The sequence below is a fragment of the Danio aesculapii genome, chromosome 6 (genome assembly GCF_903798145.1).
Source record: "Danio aesculapii chromosome 6, fDanAes4.1, whole genome shotgun sequence".
In the NCBI taxonomy this organism is placed as follows: Eukaryota; Metazoa; Chordata; class Actinopteri; order Cypriniformes; family Danionidae; genus Danio; species Danio aesculapii.
In genome coordinates this window covers 62,539,359-62,558,851 of record NC_079440.1, presented here as the reverse complement: position 1 = coordinate 62,558,851, position 19,493 = coordinate 62,539,359, and the positions used below count along the sequence as shown (strand labels likewise).

Here is a 19,493-nt window from a genome sequence, read left to right as displayed (position 1 = left end):
CGGTTCATTCCGCTGTGGTGACCCCTGATTAATATAAAGAGACTAAAGCTGAAGGAAAATGACCAAGGAAACAAGGCATGTCCTCATAAACCACCTCAACAGTGTCAGACCGTGGTCATACTCATGTCATTATACAAATAAAAACCACATAAACAAGTACATCACAACACACACACACACACTATGTGCAACACACACAGTTATACACAGACACAGATAGACATCACAACACACTAATCAAAACACATCACAACACACACACACACTATATGCAACACACTTAGTTATACACAAACACAGATAGACATCACAACACACTAATCAAAACATGTTGCAACACACACGTCACAACACATACATCACAACACGCATAGTATTCAAAACACGCATACACAATAAAACATTTGATTACACATGTGCACACCCTCCCAACACACACAGACACACAACACAAACACACTAATCACAACACACACATCACAACACGCATATCACAACGCACACACTATTCAAAACACACACACACACACACACACATACACACAAAAACACTCAATTACACATGCGCACACCCTTCCAAAACACAGACACACAATACAACACGTAGACATCATAACACACACAGATAAACACACGTCACAAAACACACGTCACAATACACATGTCACAACACACACACTATTCAAAACACACACACACATACACACAAAAACACTCAATTACACATGCGCACACCCTTCCGACACACAACACAACACGTAGACATCACAAAACACACAGACAAACACACTAATCACAACACACGTTACAACACTCACGTCACAACCCATATATCACAACACACACACTATTCAAAACACACACACACACACACACACACACACACACGCACACACACACAAACACTTATTACACATGCACACACTCTAATCAAAACACACATCACAACAAATATCACAACACACACTATTCAAAACACACACACACACACACAAACACTTATTACACATGCACACACACTAATCAAAACACACGTCACAACACAAATATCACAACACACACTATTCAAAACACACACACACACACACACACACACACACACACACACACACACACACACACACACACACACACACACACACACTAACACAAACACTTATTACACATGCACACACCCTCCAAACACACACAGACACACAACACAAACACATAGACATCCCCAAACACACAGACAAACACACTAATCACAACACACACAGACACACATCACAGAACAAAGACATCACAACACACACACACACACACACACACACACACACAATCATCACAGCACATATAAATGTCATAACACACATTCACGCATGTACATTTCTGACAGCTTCTTCTTGTTCATCTGTGTTATTTTTTGGTCTTCTTCAAGTTTTTATTTGATTATTAAAACGTTGCACTGTATATTGAGTGAGCTGCATCATGTTTAAAAGCGTTGCATAATCTGAATCCTGTTCTCTTGTGTTGTTCTGCGTGTGTCTCAGTGCTGCATTGATAACTATGAGGAGATGGTGCGGATCCTGCTCGCTCATGGTGCGACTGTAAATGCTCAGGACAACGAGCTCTGGACACCGCTGCATGCCGCAGCCACATGTGGACACACCGGCCTGGTCAAAATACTCATCCAGCAGTGAGTCTCCTGTCTGATTATCCCTCAACACTTCACAATCACAGCTACATTTCAAACATGGTTTATTCATTTCCCAAACTGGAATGATATACAACAAATTAGAGTTGATGATTACAGAGTTGATGGTAAGATAGCAAAGTTGACGGTTCCAGAGTTGATGATTACAGAGTTGACTATTACAGGGTTGATGGTAAGATAACAGAGTTGATGGTATCAGAGTTGACGGTACCAGAAATGACTTAATGTAACAGAGTTGACGGTAACAGAGTTGACGATAACAGAGTTGACATAAGATAACAGAGTTGACGGTAACAGAGTTGACATAAGATAACAGAGTTGATGGTAACAGAGTTGACGGTAACAGAGTTGACATAAGATAACAGAGTTGATGTAAGATAACAGAGTTGATGGTAACAGAGTTGACGGTAACAGAACTGACATAAGATAACAGAGTTGATGTAAGATAACAGAGTTGATGGTAACAGAGTTGACGTTACAGAGTTGACATAAGACAACAGAGTTGATGGTAATAGAGTTGATGGTAACAGAGTTGACATAAGATAACAGAGTTGATGTACGATAACAGAGTTGACGGTAAAAGAGTCGACATAAGATAACAGAGTTGACGGTAACAAAGTTGACAGATAACAGAGTTGATGGTAACAGAGTTGACGGTAACAGAGTTGACATAAGATAACAGAGTTGACGGTAACAGAGTTGACGGTAACAGAGTTGACATAAGATAACAGAGTTGACGGTAACAGAGTTGACATAAGATAACAGAGTTGATGGTAGCAGAGTTGACATAAGATAACAGAGTTGACGGTAACAGAGTTGACGGTAACAAAGTTGACAAGATAACAGAGTTGACGGTAACAGAGTTGACATAAGATAACAGAGTTGACGGTAACAGAGTTGACGGTAACAGAGTTGACGGTAACAGAGTTGACATAAGATAACAGAGTTGACGGTAACAGAGTTGACGGTAACAAAGTTGACAAGATAACAGAGTTGATGGTAACAGAGTTGACGGTAACAAAGTTGACAAGAGAACAGAGTTGACGGTAACAGAGTTGACGGTAACAGAGTTGACAAGATTACAGAGTTGATGGTAACAGAGTTGACGGTAACAAAGTTGACAAGAGAACAGAGTTGACGGTAACAGAGTTGACAAGATTACAGAGTTGACGGTAACAAAGTTGACAAGAGAACAGAGTTGACGGTAACAGAGTTGACGGTAACAGAGTTGACGGTAACAGAGTTGACAAGATTACAGAGTTGATGGTAACAGAGTTGACGGTAACAGAGTTGACGGTAACAGAGTTGACAAGATTACAGAGTTGATGGTAACAGAGTTGACATAAGATAACAGAGTTGACGGTAACAGAGTTGCCGGTAACAAAGTTGACAAGATAACAGAGTTGATGGTAACAGAGTTGATGGTAACAGAGTTGACATAAGATAACAGAGTTGACGGTAACAGAGTTGCCGGTAACAAAGTTGACAAGATAACAGAGTTGACGGTAACAGAGTTGACGGTAACAAAGTTGACAGTAACAAAGTTGACATAAGATAACAGAGTTGATGGTAACAGAGTTGACGTTAACAGAGTTGATGGTAACAGAGTTGACAAGATAACAGAGTTGATGGTAACAGAGTTGACGATAACAGAGTTGACATAAGATAACAGAGTTGACGGTAACAGAGTTTACAAGATAACAGAGTTGACGGTAACAGAGTTTACAAGATAACAGAGTTGACGGTAACAGAGTTGACGGTAACAGAGTTGATGGTAACAGAGTTGACAAGATAACAGAGTTGATGGTAACAGAGTTGACGATAACAGAGTTGACATAAGATAACAGAGTTGACGGTAACAGAGTTTACAAGATAACAGAGTTGACGGTAACAGAGTTGACGGTAACAGAGTTGATGTAAGATAACAGAGTTGACGGTAACAGAGTTGACGGTAACAGAGTTGACATAAGATAACAGAGTTGATGGTAACAGAGTTGACGGTAACAGAGTTGACATAAGATAACAGAGTTGACGGTAACAGAGTTGACATAAGATAACAGAGTTGACGGTAACAGAGTTGACGGTAACAGAGTTGACATAAGATAACAGAGTTGACGGTAACAGAGTTGACATAAGATAACAGAGTTGACGGTAACAGAGTTGACGGTAACAAAGTTGACAAGATAACAGAGTTGACGGTAACAGAGTTGACGGTAACAAAGTTGACAAGAAAACAGAGTTGACGGTAACAGAGTTGACGGTAACAAAGTTGACAAGAGAACAGAGTTGACGGTAACAGAGTTGACAAGATTACAGAGTTGACGGTAACAGAGTTGACGGTAATAGAGTTGACGGTAACAGAGTTGACAAGATTACAGAGTTGACGGTAACAGAGTTGACGGTAACAGAGTTGACGGTAACAGAGTTGACAAGATTACAGAGTTGATGGTAACAGAGTTGATGGTAACAGAGTTGACATAAGATAACAGAGTTGACGGTAACAGAGTTGCCGGTAACAAAGTTGACAAGATAACAGAGTTGACGGTAACAGAGTTGACGGTAACAGAGTTGACAAGATAACAGAGTTGACGGTAACAGAGTTGACGGTAACAGAGTTGACAAGATAACAGAGTTGACGGTAACAGAGTTGACGGTAACAGAGTTGACAAGATAACAGAGTTGACGGTAACAGAGTTGACGGTAACAAAGTTGACGGTAACAAAGTTGACATAAGATAACAGAGTTGATGGTAACAGAGTTGATGGTAACAGAGTTGACAAGATAACAGAGTTGATGGTAACAGAGTTGACAAGATAACAGAGTTGATGGTAACAGAGTTGATGGTAACAGAGTTGATGGTAACAGAGTTGATGGTAGCAGAGTTGACATAAGATAACAGAGTTGATGGTAACAGAGTTGATGGTAACAGAGTTGATGGTAACAGAGTTGATGGTAGCAGAGTTGACATAAGATAACAGAGTTGATGGTAACAGAGTTGATGGTAACAGAGTTGATGGTAACAGAGTTGATGGTAGCAGAGTTGACATAAGATAACAGAGTTGATGGTAACAGAGTTGATGGTAACAGAGTTGATGGTAACAGAGTTGATGGTAGCAGAGTTGACATAAGATAACAGAGTTGATGGTAACAGAGTTGACATAAGATAACAGTTGACATAAGATAACAGAGTTGATGGTAACAGAGTTGACATAAGATAACAGAGTTGACATAAGATGACAGAGTTGATGGTAACAGAGTTGATGGTAACAGAACTGACGTAAGATAACAGTTGACGGTAACAGAGTTGACATAAGATAACAGAGTTGACGGTAACAGAGTTGATGGTAACAGAGTTGATGGTAACAGAGTTGATGGTAACAGAACTGACGTAAGATAACAGTTGACGGTAACAGAGTTGACATAAGATAACAGAGTTGATGGTAACAGAGTTGATGGTAACAGAGTTGATGGTAACAGAGTTGACAGATAACAGAGTTGATGGTAACAGGGTTGACATAAGATAACAGAGTTGACGGTAACAGAGTTGACGGTAACAGAGTTGACAAGATAACAGAGTTGACGGTAACAAAGTTGACGGTAACAAAGTTGACATAAGATAACAGAGTTGATGGTAACCGAGTTGATGGTAACAGAGTTGATGGTAACAGAGTTGACAAGATAACAGAGTTGATGGTAACAGAGTTGACAAGATAACAGAGTTGATGGTAACAGAGTTGATGGTAACAGAGTTGATGGTAACAGAGTTGATGGTAGCAGAGTTGACATAAGATAACAGAGTTGATGGTAACAGAGTTGATGGTAACAGAGTTGATGGTAACAGAGTTGATGGTAGCAGAGTTGACATAAGATAACAGAGTTGACATAAGATAACAGAGTTGATGGTAACAGAGTTGATGGTAACAGAACTGACGTAAGATAACAGTTGACGGTAACAGAGTTGACATAAGATAACAGAGTTGACGGTAACAGAGTTGACGGTAACAGAGTTGATGGTAACAGAGTTGATGGTAACAGAGTTGATGGTAACAGAACTGACGTAAGATAACAGTTGACGGTAACAGAGTTGACATAAGATAACAGAGTTGATGGTAACAGAGTTGATGGTAACAGAGTTGATGGTAACAGAGTTGACAGATAACAGAGTTGATGGTAACAGGGTTGACATAAGATAACAGAGTTGACGGTAACAGAGTTGACGGTAACAGAGTTGACAAGATAACAGAGTTGACGGTAACAGAGTTGACAAGATAACAGAGTTGATGGTAACAGAGTTGATGGTAACAGAGTTGATGGTAACAGAGTTGATGGTAGCAGAGTTGACATAAGATAACAGAGTTGATGGTAACAGAGTTGATGGTAACAGAGTTGATGGTAACAGAGTTGATGGTAGCAGAGTTGACATAAGATAACAGAGTTGATGGTAACAGAGTTGATGGTAACAGAGTTGATGGTAACAGAGTTGATGGTAGCAGAGTTGACATAAGATAACAGAGTTGATGGTAACAGAGTTGACATAAGATAACAGAGTTGATGGTAACAGAGTTGACATAAGATAACAGAGTTGACATAAGATAACAGAGTTGATGGTAACAGAGTTGACATAAGATAACAGAGTTGACATAAGATAACAGAGTTGATGGTAACAGAGTTGATGGTAACAGAACTGACGTAAGATAACAGTTGACGGTAACAGAGTTGACATAAGATAACAGAGTTGACGGTAACAGAGTTGATGGTAACAGAGTTGATGGTAACAGAACTGACGTAAGATAACAGTTGACGGTAACAGAGTTGACATAAGATAACAGAGTTGATGGTAACAGAGTTGATGGTAACAGAGTTGATGGTAACAGAGTTGACAGATAACAGAGTTGATGGTAACAGGGTTGACATAAGATAACAGAGTTGACGGTAACAAAGTTGTTGGTCTGAAAACCGCTCCAACTGGTCCACCGTTTTTATGTTAAATTGAACAAAAAGCACTGGGTGTGTTTATATCACCCCAATATGACGGTCTACACACTATACCTACACACGTCTGTCCAAACAGCTTGAAAAGTAGATTTTTCACCCTAGGTGCCCTTTAAAGTTTTTGAAAAATAATAGAATTAAATGGACACACAAAATAAACCTGCAATTCTAGAATCACCTAATTATTTACACATTGTGTGTGTTTAGCGGCGCTGATCTGCTAGCAGTGAACTCAGATGGGAACATGCCCTATGACCTCTGTGAGGACGACCCTACGCTGGACATCATCGAGACCGCCATGGCCAACAGAGGTCAGCTTCAGTAAACACAACACTTGCAGAATATGATTGGAGAATAGGGATGGGCTGTAATGACTATATTATTAAGATGATATTATTGATGATAATGCAGACGGATCCAATATGACATCCTCAGTGAAAAGTATTTATTCTTTATATTCTGTATATTTAATAATATATAAGTTATATAATTATATGCATATATAGAGCTTTTGCATCATATAAAATACACAATTTAATTATACAGACTCTCTCTGACGCACACACACACACACACACACGCACACACACACACAGAGAGCATGGTAATGTACAAAATATAGATATAATTATAAATAGCCACTTTGGAAAAGTTTTAAAGACATCTGAGAAGCCAACAAAGGGGCAAATTTAGAAAGATTGTGCTTTTCAGTCTGATTTGTATGTGATTATGACGTGAACAGAATAAAAACATTATTATTATTATGTGCATCTTCACTTAGTCAGTCTGACAGTGTGTTATTAACAGGGACTGAACATCATTTACTCTCTGCGGGTTTATTAGAGTCACGCCTGCTGGATAGTGCTCTGATTATTGGTCTGATTGTTTGATTGACAGCTGTATTGTCCAATCATGACAGGCATCACACAGGAGATGATCAATGAGACGAGAGCGGCAGTGGAGCGGAGCATGCTGGGAGATATTCAGAAGATCCTGCAGGAAGGAGCAGACGTCAACCATCACGACTCACAGGGGGCCACGCTGGTACACACATACACACATTCAGTCATAGACACACATACATGCATAAACACACACACACACACATTCAGTCACAAACATACAAACACACACTTACACAAACACCCATACCCATTAATATATACACACTCACACACATTCAAACGCATAAACAGATACTCAAACACACACATGCACACACTCACACACGCTTAAACTTACACACATGCACAAATACACACATACACACTGAACTACAAACACTAATTTGCATGCTTATACACACACACACACATACACACAAACTCACACATGCTTATACACAGAAGCACAGATACACATACACACTTAAACACACATACTTATAAAATGCATGTGTTTCTATGTAAATGTGTATATGAATGCGTGTGTGTGTGTGTGTGTTTTCAGCTGCACATCGCATCAGCGAACGGTTACTCTCAGGCTGCAGAGCTGCTCTTAGAGGCCGGAGCTCGATCAGACATGAGGGACTCAGACGGCTGGACACCACTGCACGCTGCTGCATGCTGGGGACAGGTAATATATATATATATTTACAACACACACTTACATTACACACACACAGGTCAAGACGTCCAGTTTTGGTGTCCGCACAGTAAGTACAGTACATTTGGAAAAGTGATTTTCTGACATCCTCCAATAAATCTCACACAACTCTCATCATAACGCCTGATGTGATTATAATATTCTCACTGCTCTTCTTCTGGGTGGAGGAATAATGTGAATTAATTATGCTAATTGCAGTGCTAATGAATATTAATTAGCATGTCTCCTGCTGCAGGTTCAAGTGGCAGAGTTGCTGGTTTCTCACGGAGCCAGTCTGAACGCCAAGACCTACATGGAGGAGACGCCTATAGGTGAACACACACACACACACACACACATACACACACACACACACACACACACACACACACACACACACACTCACACTAGCTGCATTTTCACTATCGTGCCTAAAGCGAGCGAGCCAGGGTGAGCCAGGTCCAGTCGCGTTTCCACTGTCACTTCCAGTAACTGATCGGACCAAAGCGGGGCTTCCTCGGGGCCAACGACCGGCCTTTTTCAGCCCGCTGAATATGTTGGACCAAAGAGGGCCAGCTGGGGCTTCGAGGCAGAGTGAAAGGAGAGGCGGAGTTTGCCAGAGTCTGGTAAAGATGGCGTGCCGCCATTACACTAGTTTTCCGTTCCGAGTACATGCGCCAAAATAAACAAATCAATAAGGGACAGCTGGTCAGGTGTTTTTGCTTATGATCGCCGCTTATGTTTCCCTTTGAAATGTAAGGCTGCTGCTGAAAATAATACAGTAGTTTAATTTAATAAGTGATATTTCTCTGCTGAGTCCTCCTCGATGTTTCAATAAGACAGAATAATCTTTACACCATATTAAACACACAGCAGACAGTAAAGGTTGTCCAGAGTTTTTGTCAAGTTTAAAAGGTGTGTTTGTGCATGAAACGTGCGTATTTAGATGCGTGTGTGTGTGTGTGTGTGTGTGTGTGTATGAGAGACCGGCTGAAAGAGCTCTCTCTTCACAGCTCTGTTGATGTCGTGAGATAATACAACATATGAACACAACAGAAAGACAGAAAACTCTACTAATGACGTGTCCACTTCTGTAGACTCAACACAATAGTGTCATATCTAGATAAAGTAGCCTGAGCTATACTCAAATCATTTCAAGAATTACAAATATGGGATATAATAAAGTCACACTAAATAAATAAAGCAATATAAAACACACAACAGCTAGAACAGTGCAGGGATATACAATACTAATAAATTAAACCATTTCAAGACATTTAAACTCTCATTTCACAAAGGTCCATCTGAAAAAAAGATTTGAGCTATTTTCTGAAGATTAAACCACACTGAACTGAACTGAACTGAACTGAACTGAACTGAACTGAACTGAACTGAACTGAACTGAACTGAACTGAACTTCAACTCTGAACACTGAACTGAACTGAACTGAACTGAACTGAACTGAACTGAACTTCAACTCTGAACACTGAACTGACACTGCATTGCAATCTACATTGTAAACGCGCTCTAGAAATAAAGATGAATTGAATATTTTCTAAAAGCAATAAACAGCGGAGGAGTTTAGAAATATTATTTATAAAGTATTTTGGATATGACAATATTAATCGTGTAAACAGAGCATTATTGAGTGAGTGAAACCATCAGATACTAGCTTCTGTTCTGTCATCCAGTCCTGCAGTGCTGCTTTATTAACAGATTGTGGGAAAACTGCAGGTATAAATGTGTTTTATATCCTCAAACAAGTGTTTCTGTTGTTATATGATGTGGAAAATGTAAAAACTAAGTGTTAAATGTAAAGCTTTATTAGTGGATATCTGCTGAGCACACCATATATAGGCTATAGGCTGTATTTTATTACTGCTCTGATGTCCTGAAAAACAGTTTCCTTTGATAAGCCAATAATATGCAACATCCTTACATTATTCTCTTAATAAAGGCGAATCACCTAATCAGTGTCATATACAGTAGTCCAGGGAAATATTCATATGTTTCAGGTCTCTCTGGAGCATTTGGGCTGAATGTTTGACAGCGTCTATCTAAATGAGGATGTTATAAAATACATTTTATTACCGGATAATTTCTGTGGTTTATGGAAGGTGCGCTGGGTCATCCCTCTGTTAGTGGCGAGATCACTCAATGTACAATGTCAACAGTGGGTCGGCGAGTAAACGAATATAAAGACTGAAAACACACAGGCCTGTGCGTATAGACATATAATATAATGCTGTACAGTAGCGTGTCATGTGTGTTGCTTCATTTTAATGGTTTGGTGATGATGTGATGGTGTGCTTTATCTGTCTGATTCCCGCTGAACTGGACCGGTTGTGTGAAGTTCAGGGGAGGATTAACCAATGGGCATTATGGGCACAGGCCCGTGCGCACTTGAGGCCCCTGCGAGAGGAGAAAAAAATGCCGATTTTGGAGTGTCTATTTAGGCTAGGTGCAAATAGCGCACCTCGTGGGTATAAAGTAGTTAAGCGATTCACGCCCATCACCGCTTGATTGACAGAGACAACATAACTAAAGTGCGAGGCAAACAGCAGTGTGAGTGGCGTAGCTCGTAAAGAGCATGGCAACATCTTTTGATGCAGTCGATCATGATCCCGGTTTCGAATCCAGTGTCTGATGGACACGTTTTTCTTATTTCCCCCCACTACATATCAGATTTTGCCTACTCTTCATCATAAGGAAGACAAGTAGGAATCAAGTGTGTGTATTATGGAGGACTCAGATTCATAGAACTAGATTGGAGAGATGTAATATCCAAATCATCTGCATTATAAGTTTGTAGAAGTTATACATTAAAAATACCCTTAAATATACATTTTTAGTACTGCTTCAGTGAACTTAAGTTTATTAAAATTAATTAATTTTCACTAGTTGTATTGGTATTTTTATTTCAAAGTGTGCTTTAAATGCTTTAAAAATAAGTACTGTATTTCATTTATTTTTAAAATGCGGGCCATACATTATTGATTAATTTTATTTTTAAAATAATATATTAACTATATTTATCAACTATAGGGGTGCGGCTAGGTAGGGGGCCCACAGGACATTGTGCCCAGGGGCCTCTGAATTCTTAATCTGGGCCTGGTGAAGTTTGATTCAGGGGGTGTTCTGGGGCGGAGTTTGCATGATGCGCCGTGAGCTATTGGCCTAACAATGGAAACGTAACATGATTTCGGCCCCTACTGCTCAACCTCCCGGCCGATTGGCATGACTCGGCCCGATAAAAGCCCTGGCTCGCTCTGGGCCGACAGTGGAAAAGCAGCTACTCACTCTGATCTGAGGGTTTCTGGTCTGAACCACAGACTCCAGAGCGTCTGGTTCATTATATCAGACTAATGTTGTATATTATATACACACAGTGTTCAGCATAAATGACCACACCCCCTTTAGAAGATTAATATTCTGATCAATTTCTCTAATTACACACACACACACACACGCACACACACACACACACACACACACATCTACAGTATATGCGCAGACACAAACACTTACACACACAAACACACATACTCAAACACATATACACACGCATGCTTATACACTAAAACATGTACACTCAGACACAAATGCACACACATATAAACACACAAACATGCATACACACATAAACACACACTACTTGAACCACTAGTCGGCGCTGTATTAAACCATACAGACGGCAGTAAATATAGACTGTATTTGGTGCATTTAAACAACTGTTTTATTAAATGGGTATAGCTATTAAAATATGTGTGTGTGCGTGTGTGTGTGTGTGTGTGTGTGTGCAGATCTGTGTGAGGATGAGGAGTTCAGGAATCATCTTCTGGAGCTGAAGCACAAGCACGACATCATCATGAAGTCACAACTGAAGCACAAAACGTCACTGTGTCGCAGAACCAGCAGTGCAGGCAGCCGCGGGTAACACACGCGCACACACACACACACACACACACGGGCATGCACAAATAGAGACATGCACACATGCACTCAGACACATGCAAACAAAAACACATACACACATATGTGAACACACACAAACATGCACACAACCACAACCACACACACATATGCAAACACACAAACATGAACACAACCACACACGCACACATTTCGACACAAACATAAATGCACACAGTCACACATACTATACCTAAACATGAACACACGTACTGTATGCATGCACACACACACAAATATATTTACCCTGCATAAATATTGGACATACACTGACACCTGCTGGTCAGACACACTCACTGCACATACTCGCACACACCACTTGCTGGACACACACGCAGGCACACAGAAAACGATCTTCTTTTGCATGTGCTCAGTCAGTGTGAGCATCTACATGTGTTGAGCTGAGTGTGTGCGTGTGTGTGTGTGTTCCAGGAAAGTGGTGCGGCGGGCGAGTCTCTCCGACAGACACAATCTGTGCAGGAAAGAGTATCAGACTGAAGCCATCGTGTGGAGAGGAGGACGAGAAAAAGAAGAGCGAGAGCGAGAGTCTGACCAGGAGAACAGCCACACGGTAACACACACACACACACACACACACACACACACACACACACACACACACACACACACATTCTTTACTTTCATCAGCAGCATGATGATCATCTGCAATTTTCCTTTCATCTGTCAAACACAAAAGAAGATATTTTGAAGAATGTTGGAAACCTGTAACCATTGACTTCCATAGTATTTGTTTTTTCCCTAATAATAGCCAAAATAACCACGTGAGGGAGAGTAAACAGTGAGTGAATGTTCATTTTTGGGTGAACTGTCCCTTTAACTATATGCAGTTGTCTTGATAAATGCTAAAGGATGTTTAGTTTCTGCTGTGTGTGTTCTTCTGCTACTCTGAATTGGTTTATACAGAACTCTCAGATGTATTTACAGTGCTTAAGGCAAGTATAGCTGTAATTAAGTGAGCTATAAAAACTGTTTACTTCTTCAATGGAAAGTAGTTAAATTACTGTAACTATTTACTTTATTACTCATTATCAGGACCAGACAGAAGCTGTGGACATGTTTTGCTCTTTCGGCACAGAATTTAGTACAAGTTTTGATCAATGCAGCATGATTATGGAGAGTACAGTAACTAAACACTTAAAGTAACTTTATTATTTGAGGTTTACAATGCAGATCCAATTAGATCCACTAGTTTGCTAAACAAAGCAAGTCTCTCGTATAATATCTCTACTAATAGACAGAAAATATTACTTGACAAACTCTATTGTACATAAATCATGTAAACAAAAAGTCAGTAATATTATTGAAATGAATATAAACACTAAATAAACATATATTTACACACATTTACATAGATAAACATGAATGAATGAATAAATACATGAATAAATATATAAATAAATGAATAAATGAATGGATGAATAAATATATAAATAAATGAATAAAAATATAAATAAATGAATGAATGAATGAATAAATGAATAAATATATAAATGAATGAATAAATATATAAATGAATGAATAAATATATAAATGAATGAATAAAAATATAAATAAATGAATGAATGAATGAATGAATGAATGAATGAATGAATGAATAAATAAATGAATAAATAAATGAATGAATAAATGAATGGATGAATAAATATATAAATAAATGAATAAATACATAAATAAATGAATAAAAATATAAATAAATGAATGAATGAATATATAAATGAATAAATATATAAATGAATGAATAAATATATAAATGAATGAATAAATAAATATATAATTAAATGAATAAGTGAACGAATAAATAAATAAATATATAAATGAATAAATATATAAATGAATGAATAAATATATAAATGAATGAATAAATAAATATATAATTAAATGAATAAGTGAACGAATAAATAAATAAATATATATATATATATATATATATATATAAATAAATGAATGAATTAATAAATGAATGAATATATATATGTGAGAATAAATAAATATAGAATTAAATGAATGAATGAATGACTGAATATATAAATGAATGAATAAATAAATATAGAATTAAATGAATAAGTGAACGAATAAATAAATATATATATATATAAATAAATGAATGAATGAATAAATATATAAATGAATGAATAAATAAATATATAATTAAATGAATGAATGAATGAATATATAAATGAATGAATAAATAAATATATAATTAAATGAATGAACAAACAAATGAATAAATGAATAAATATATAAATGAATGAATAAATAAATATATAATTAAATTAATGAATGAATGAATGAACGAATGAATGAATAAACGAATGGATGAATAAATATATAAATAAATGAATAAATTAATGAATAAATGAAAAAATGAATGAATGAATAAATATATAAATGAATAAATGAATGAATAAATATATATATGAATAAATGAATGAATGAATACATGAATAAATATATAAATGAATAAATAAATAAAAGAATGATTTAATGAATAAATAAATTGATTAATTATAAATTAATTAATAATAGACTCAATGATTCACTAAATAATCAGTGTACACCTGACACTGCTTGTGTGTGTGCAGATGCAGCCTACTGAGGGCCCTCAGTCACCGGGCATAATGAAAGACAGTGGACAGAACGGCTGCATCTCCAGCCCATCTCCAAATGGTGACCCAGTGACTCCTCCTGACCCCGTGACCCCTCCTGACCCTGGTGACCCTGTGACCTCCGCTGAGGAGCCCAAGCAGAAGGCTCAGACTCTGTCAGAACTGAAGAAGCAGCGCTCTGCTGCCGCCGCCAAACTCCTGCATCACCCCGTCCTCAACGGTCACCTAGGCAACGGCTCCTCCAAGCCACACCCTGATGACCCCCGCATGCCGCTGGTCTCATCCAATGGCAGCGCAGTTTACTTCACGCCTGCCAGTGGAGACCCGCCCCTCCTGAGGTTCAAGCAGCCAATCGAAGACGAGGATCCCAAGAGTCACAGCTGCTGCTGCATCGCGTAGATCCACACCGGCCAATCACACGACTGCAAGCACCTAATTGGCTGCAGCTAAACAGCTTCATGAATCCTTGGCTGCGTCCGAAATCACGTTTACAGAAGACACGTTACTGTCCTATGATGCAACGCGAGAGTATGAGAGTGAAGCGATGCAACTGAGTCACTTAGTGAATCAAACGCTTCAAAGAATCAAATCAAAAGCTTCAAAGAGTCAAACACAGCTTCAGTGAATCAATAAGTGAATCAACCACAGATTTAGTGAATTAAATACAGCTTCAGTGAGTCACTCAGTGAATCAAATACAACTTCACTGAGTGACTCAGTAAATCAAACACAAAGCTTCAGTGAATCAAATACAACTTTAGTGAGTCACTCAGTGAATCAAACACTGCTTCAGTGAATGAAACACAACTTCAGTGAGTCGCTCAATGAATCAACCACAGCTTTAGAGAATCAAATACAGCTTCAATGAGTCACTCAGTGAATCAAACACACAGCTTCAGTGAATGAAACACAACTTCAGTGAGTCGCTCAGTGAATCAAACACACAGCTTCAGTGAATCAAACACAGCTTCAGTGAATCAAACACAGCTTCAGTCAGTCACTCAGTGAAACAAACACTTCTTCAGTGAATCCAATACAACTTCAGTGAGTCACTCAGTGAACCAAACACTGCTTCAGTGAGTCAAACACGGCTTCAGTGAGTCGCTGAGTGAATCAACCACAGCTTTAGTGAATCAAATACAGCTTCAGCGAGTCACTCAGTGAAACAAACACTTCTTCAGTGAATCCAATACAACTTCAGTGAGTCACTCAGTGAACCAAACACTGCTTTAGTGCGTCAAACACAGCTTCAGTGAGTCACTCAGTGAGTCAAACACTGCTTCAGTGAATGAAACACAACTTCAATGAGTTAGTCAGTGAATCAAACACACAGCTTTAGAGAATTGCTTAGTGAATCAAACACAGCTTCAGTAAATCAAATGCACAGCTTCAGTGAGTCATTCAGCGAATCACGCAAAGCTTCAGTAAATCAAACACACCACTTTAGTGAATCGCTCAGTAGATCAAACACAGCTTTAGTGAGTAACTCAGTGAATCAGACAAAGCTTAAGTGAATTAAACACAGCTTCATTAAGTCACCCAGTGAATCAAACACACAGCTTCAGTGAATCGCTCAGTGAATCACACACTGCTTCAGTGAATCAAACACACAGCTTTGATGAGTCATTCAGTGAATCAAAGAAAGCTTTAGTGAGTCACATAGTGAATCTCACAAAGCATCAGTGAATTAAACACAGCTTTGGTGAGTCACTCAATGAATCAAACAAAGCTTCAGTGAATCAAACACACAGCTTTGGTGAGTCTCTCAATGAATCAAATACAGCTTCAGTGAGTCACTCAGTGAATCAAACACACAGCTTCAGTGAATTGCTTAGTGAATCAAACACAGCTTCAGTAAATCAAATGCACAGCTTCAGTGAGTCATTCAGCGAATCACGCAAAGCTTCAGTAAATCAAACACACCACTTCAGTGAATCGCTCAGTAGATCAAACACAGCTTTAGTGAGTAACTCAGTGAATCAGACAAAGCTTAAGTGAATTAAACACAGCTTCATTAAGTCACCCAGTGAATCAAACACACGGCTTCAGTGAATCGCTCAGTGAATCACACAAAGCTTCAGTGAATCAAGCACACAGCTTTGATGAGTCATTCAGTGAATCAAAGAAAGCTTTAGTGAGTCACATAGTGAATCTCACAAAGCATCGGTGAATTAAACACAGCTTTGGTGAGTCACTCAATGAATCAAACAAAGCTTCAGTGAATCAAACACACAGCTTTGGTGAGTCTCTCAATGAATCAAATACAGCTTCAGTGAGTCACTCAGTGAAATAAACACAGCTTCAAAGATCCCATACTTCCCAACTCTATTGTATGTGTAAAACAGTAAGTGAGGCGAGTAGTATGCCCAAACTTAAAAAAAAAAAAATATATATATATATATATATATATATATATATATATATATATATATATATATATATATATATATATATATATATATATCTCTAAAAACAGATAGTGCGATCCTGCAGTGCGCATCTAATGAATCTAACGGTGAGAGAGTTCATCAATGGGAGTAACATGTCAGATTCAATAGCAGAAGGAGTAATATGTGATTTCAGACGCAGCTCTTCTGTGTGCAGTCCTGGACGTTTGCAGTCCTGACCGCTCTCTGAACCCTCACAGAACAAGATGAGGAAGGAAGTGACATCATTCAGGTCGTGCAGGTTGGCCGATGCTTGACTTTTCCACTGATGTTTAATGTTGTACAGAAGAGAGAATCTGCTGCGAGCGCTCGTGTGTGTGTGTGTGTGTGTGTGTGTGTGTGTGTACAGTATTTATTTGTATATGTGCATAAAGCCACTGTTCTATAAGATTATTTATTGTATTACAGAGAGATGAAGTGCACAAATGAATGGAGACGCGTCCTTCACCACAGTATTTTTCTATAGCAGTGTTATAATAATAATAATAATGACCAGATGAAGTATATCTGACGGCTCCTAAACTCACATTTCACACTAAAGCACAGCGATGGAAGCGTAAGAGCAGCAGAAATCATTTTATTATGCAATATGCAATCTATACAATAACAATGTGTTTCAGTATTTCAGTTTACACACAGTTTGAGTCAGAATTATTCGCCCCCCTGTTTATTTTTTTTCCTAATTTCTGTTTAACAGAGAGCAGATTTCTCCAACACATCTCTAATCATAATAGTGTTAATAACTCATCTCTAATAACTGATTTATTTCTCTTTGTCATGATGACAGTAAATAATATTAGACTAGATATTCTTCAAGACACTTCTATACAGCTTAAAGTCACATTTAAAGCCTTCACTAGGTTAATAAGGGTAACTAGGCAGGTTAGGGTAATTAGGCAAGTTATTGTATAATGATGGTTTGTTCTGGAGACTATTGAAAACAAATATAGCTTAAAGGGGCTAATAATATTGAGCTTAAAATGGTGTTTAAACTATTAAAAACTGCTTTTATTCTAGCTGAAATAAAACAAATAAGACTTTCTCCAGAAGAACTAATATTATCAGACATACTGTCAACATTTCCTCAATCTGAGAAACAGCATTTGGGAAATATTTACAAAATAAAAAGAAACTCAAAGGGGGGCTAATAATTCTGACTTCAACTGTAAGTGTAAAGTTTGGTGCAAAGTGATAATGTAAATTGAATTAAATAATTCACAAGTGCCTAAACACAGTTTTAATATGTAAATTACATAATAATTTGAATGCTTTATAAGTTATTATACAGTGTTCAGCATATATGCATACCCCCCTCACAAATCTCTCTCTTAAATTCATGTTTAATAGGAAGCTCTACAATATTATATTAGTGCATATACATTAGATTAGTCAGTACTGAAGCCAAATCTGGAGCTTATCTAACACAATAACTTACAATAACTGTCCAAACACTAGTACAGCCAAACTTATATGTTAAAGAAAAATATTAAATACAAATATAAAAAAAGGGAGAAAATCAAGAGAAGCAAAAACATGGAAAATTTAGTTGATTTTATAAGTTGTAATTTTATTTTTGCAATATTTAGCTTGAATTTAATTGTATTATCTTTCAATTTCTGAATATGTTTGGAGACTAAAATATTATTTTAATAAGTATATCTGTTTAATAAATCTGTTTTGTTTAAATGCACCAAAACACACTGCCTATTCACCTTATTCTCAGCGTACAAGCAGGCGCATCCATTTGAATCATTTTGCCTCGAGACCTCTGGTCATGTTCACTTCCATTCATTTTTTTCTTTTTTCGAGGTCAAAAACAGCTTGTTTTGCTGCTTGATGTTGCAAACTGATAGTTTCTTATTATATTATTCTACTTTGTCTGTATAATCATGTAAACGCTTGTTTGTAGTTTGACCGTTTTCTGCCGTTTATTATTCCTCGTCATTTCTCCCATAGGCAACTGAATGAGAAGTTCTAAAACAATCGCAAAAACGAGCGCGCTTCAGCATTGAAGAATAAGGTCAATATTCACTGAGAAATGGATACAAATATTCACTCATAATGGGGTGTACTGTAATATTCACATTGAATTAATATATGTAACACACAAGCAGAAATGGTAGCAAAATGATTATTTAAATGTTATATTTGTACAATTTGTCCAAAATACATATTT

The 19,493-nt window shown here is 37.8% G+C and overlaps 1 protein-coding gene across 1 annotated transcript in view; it reads left to right on the top strand.

The window, feature by feature from the left end:
• ppp1r16b (protein phosphatase 1, regulatory subunit 16B) overlaps nucleotides 1-17,241 on the top strand; it is a 96,886-nt gene extending 79,645 nt beyond the window's left edge. Inside the window, exons 5-12 of the mRNA XM_056460688.1 lie at nucleotides 1,533-1,678; nucleotides 6,896-6,999; nucleotides 7,608-7,732; nucleotides 8,138-8,263; nucleotides 8,529-8,604; nucleotides 12,076-12,205; nucleotides 12,677-12,815; nucleotides 14,848-17,241. Coding sequence (XP_056316663.1) covers nucleotides 1,533-1,678; nucleotides 6,896-6,999; nucleotides 7,608-7,732; nucleotides 8,138-8,263; nucleotides 8,529-8,604; nucleotides 12,076-12,205; nucleotides 12,677-12,815; nucleotides 14,848-15,270 — 1,269 coding nt within the window. The 3' untranslated portion in view covers nucleotides 15,271-17,241. The remainder of the gene's footprint in view (nucleotides 1-1,532; nucleotides 1,679-6,895; nucleotides 7,000-7,607; nucleotides 7,733-8,137; nucleotides 8,264-8,528; nucleotides 8,605-12,075; nucleotides 12,206-12,676; nucleotides 12,816-14,847) is intronic.
• Nucleotides 17,242-19,493: the final 2,252 nt, after the last annotated feature.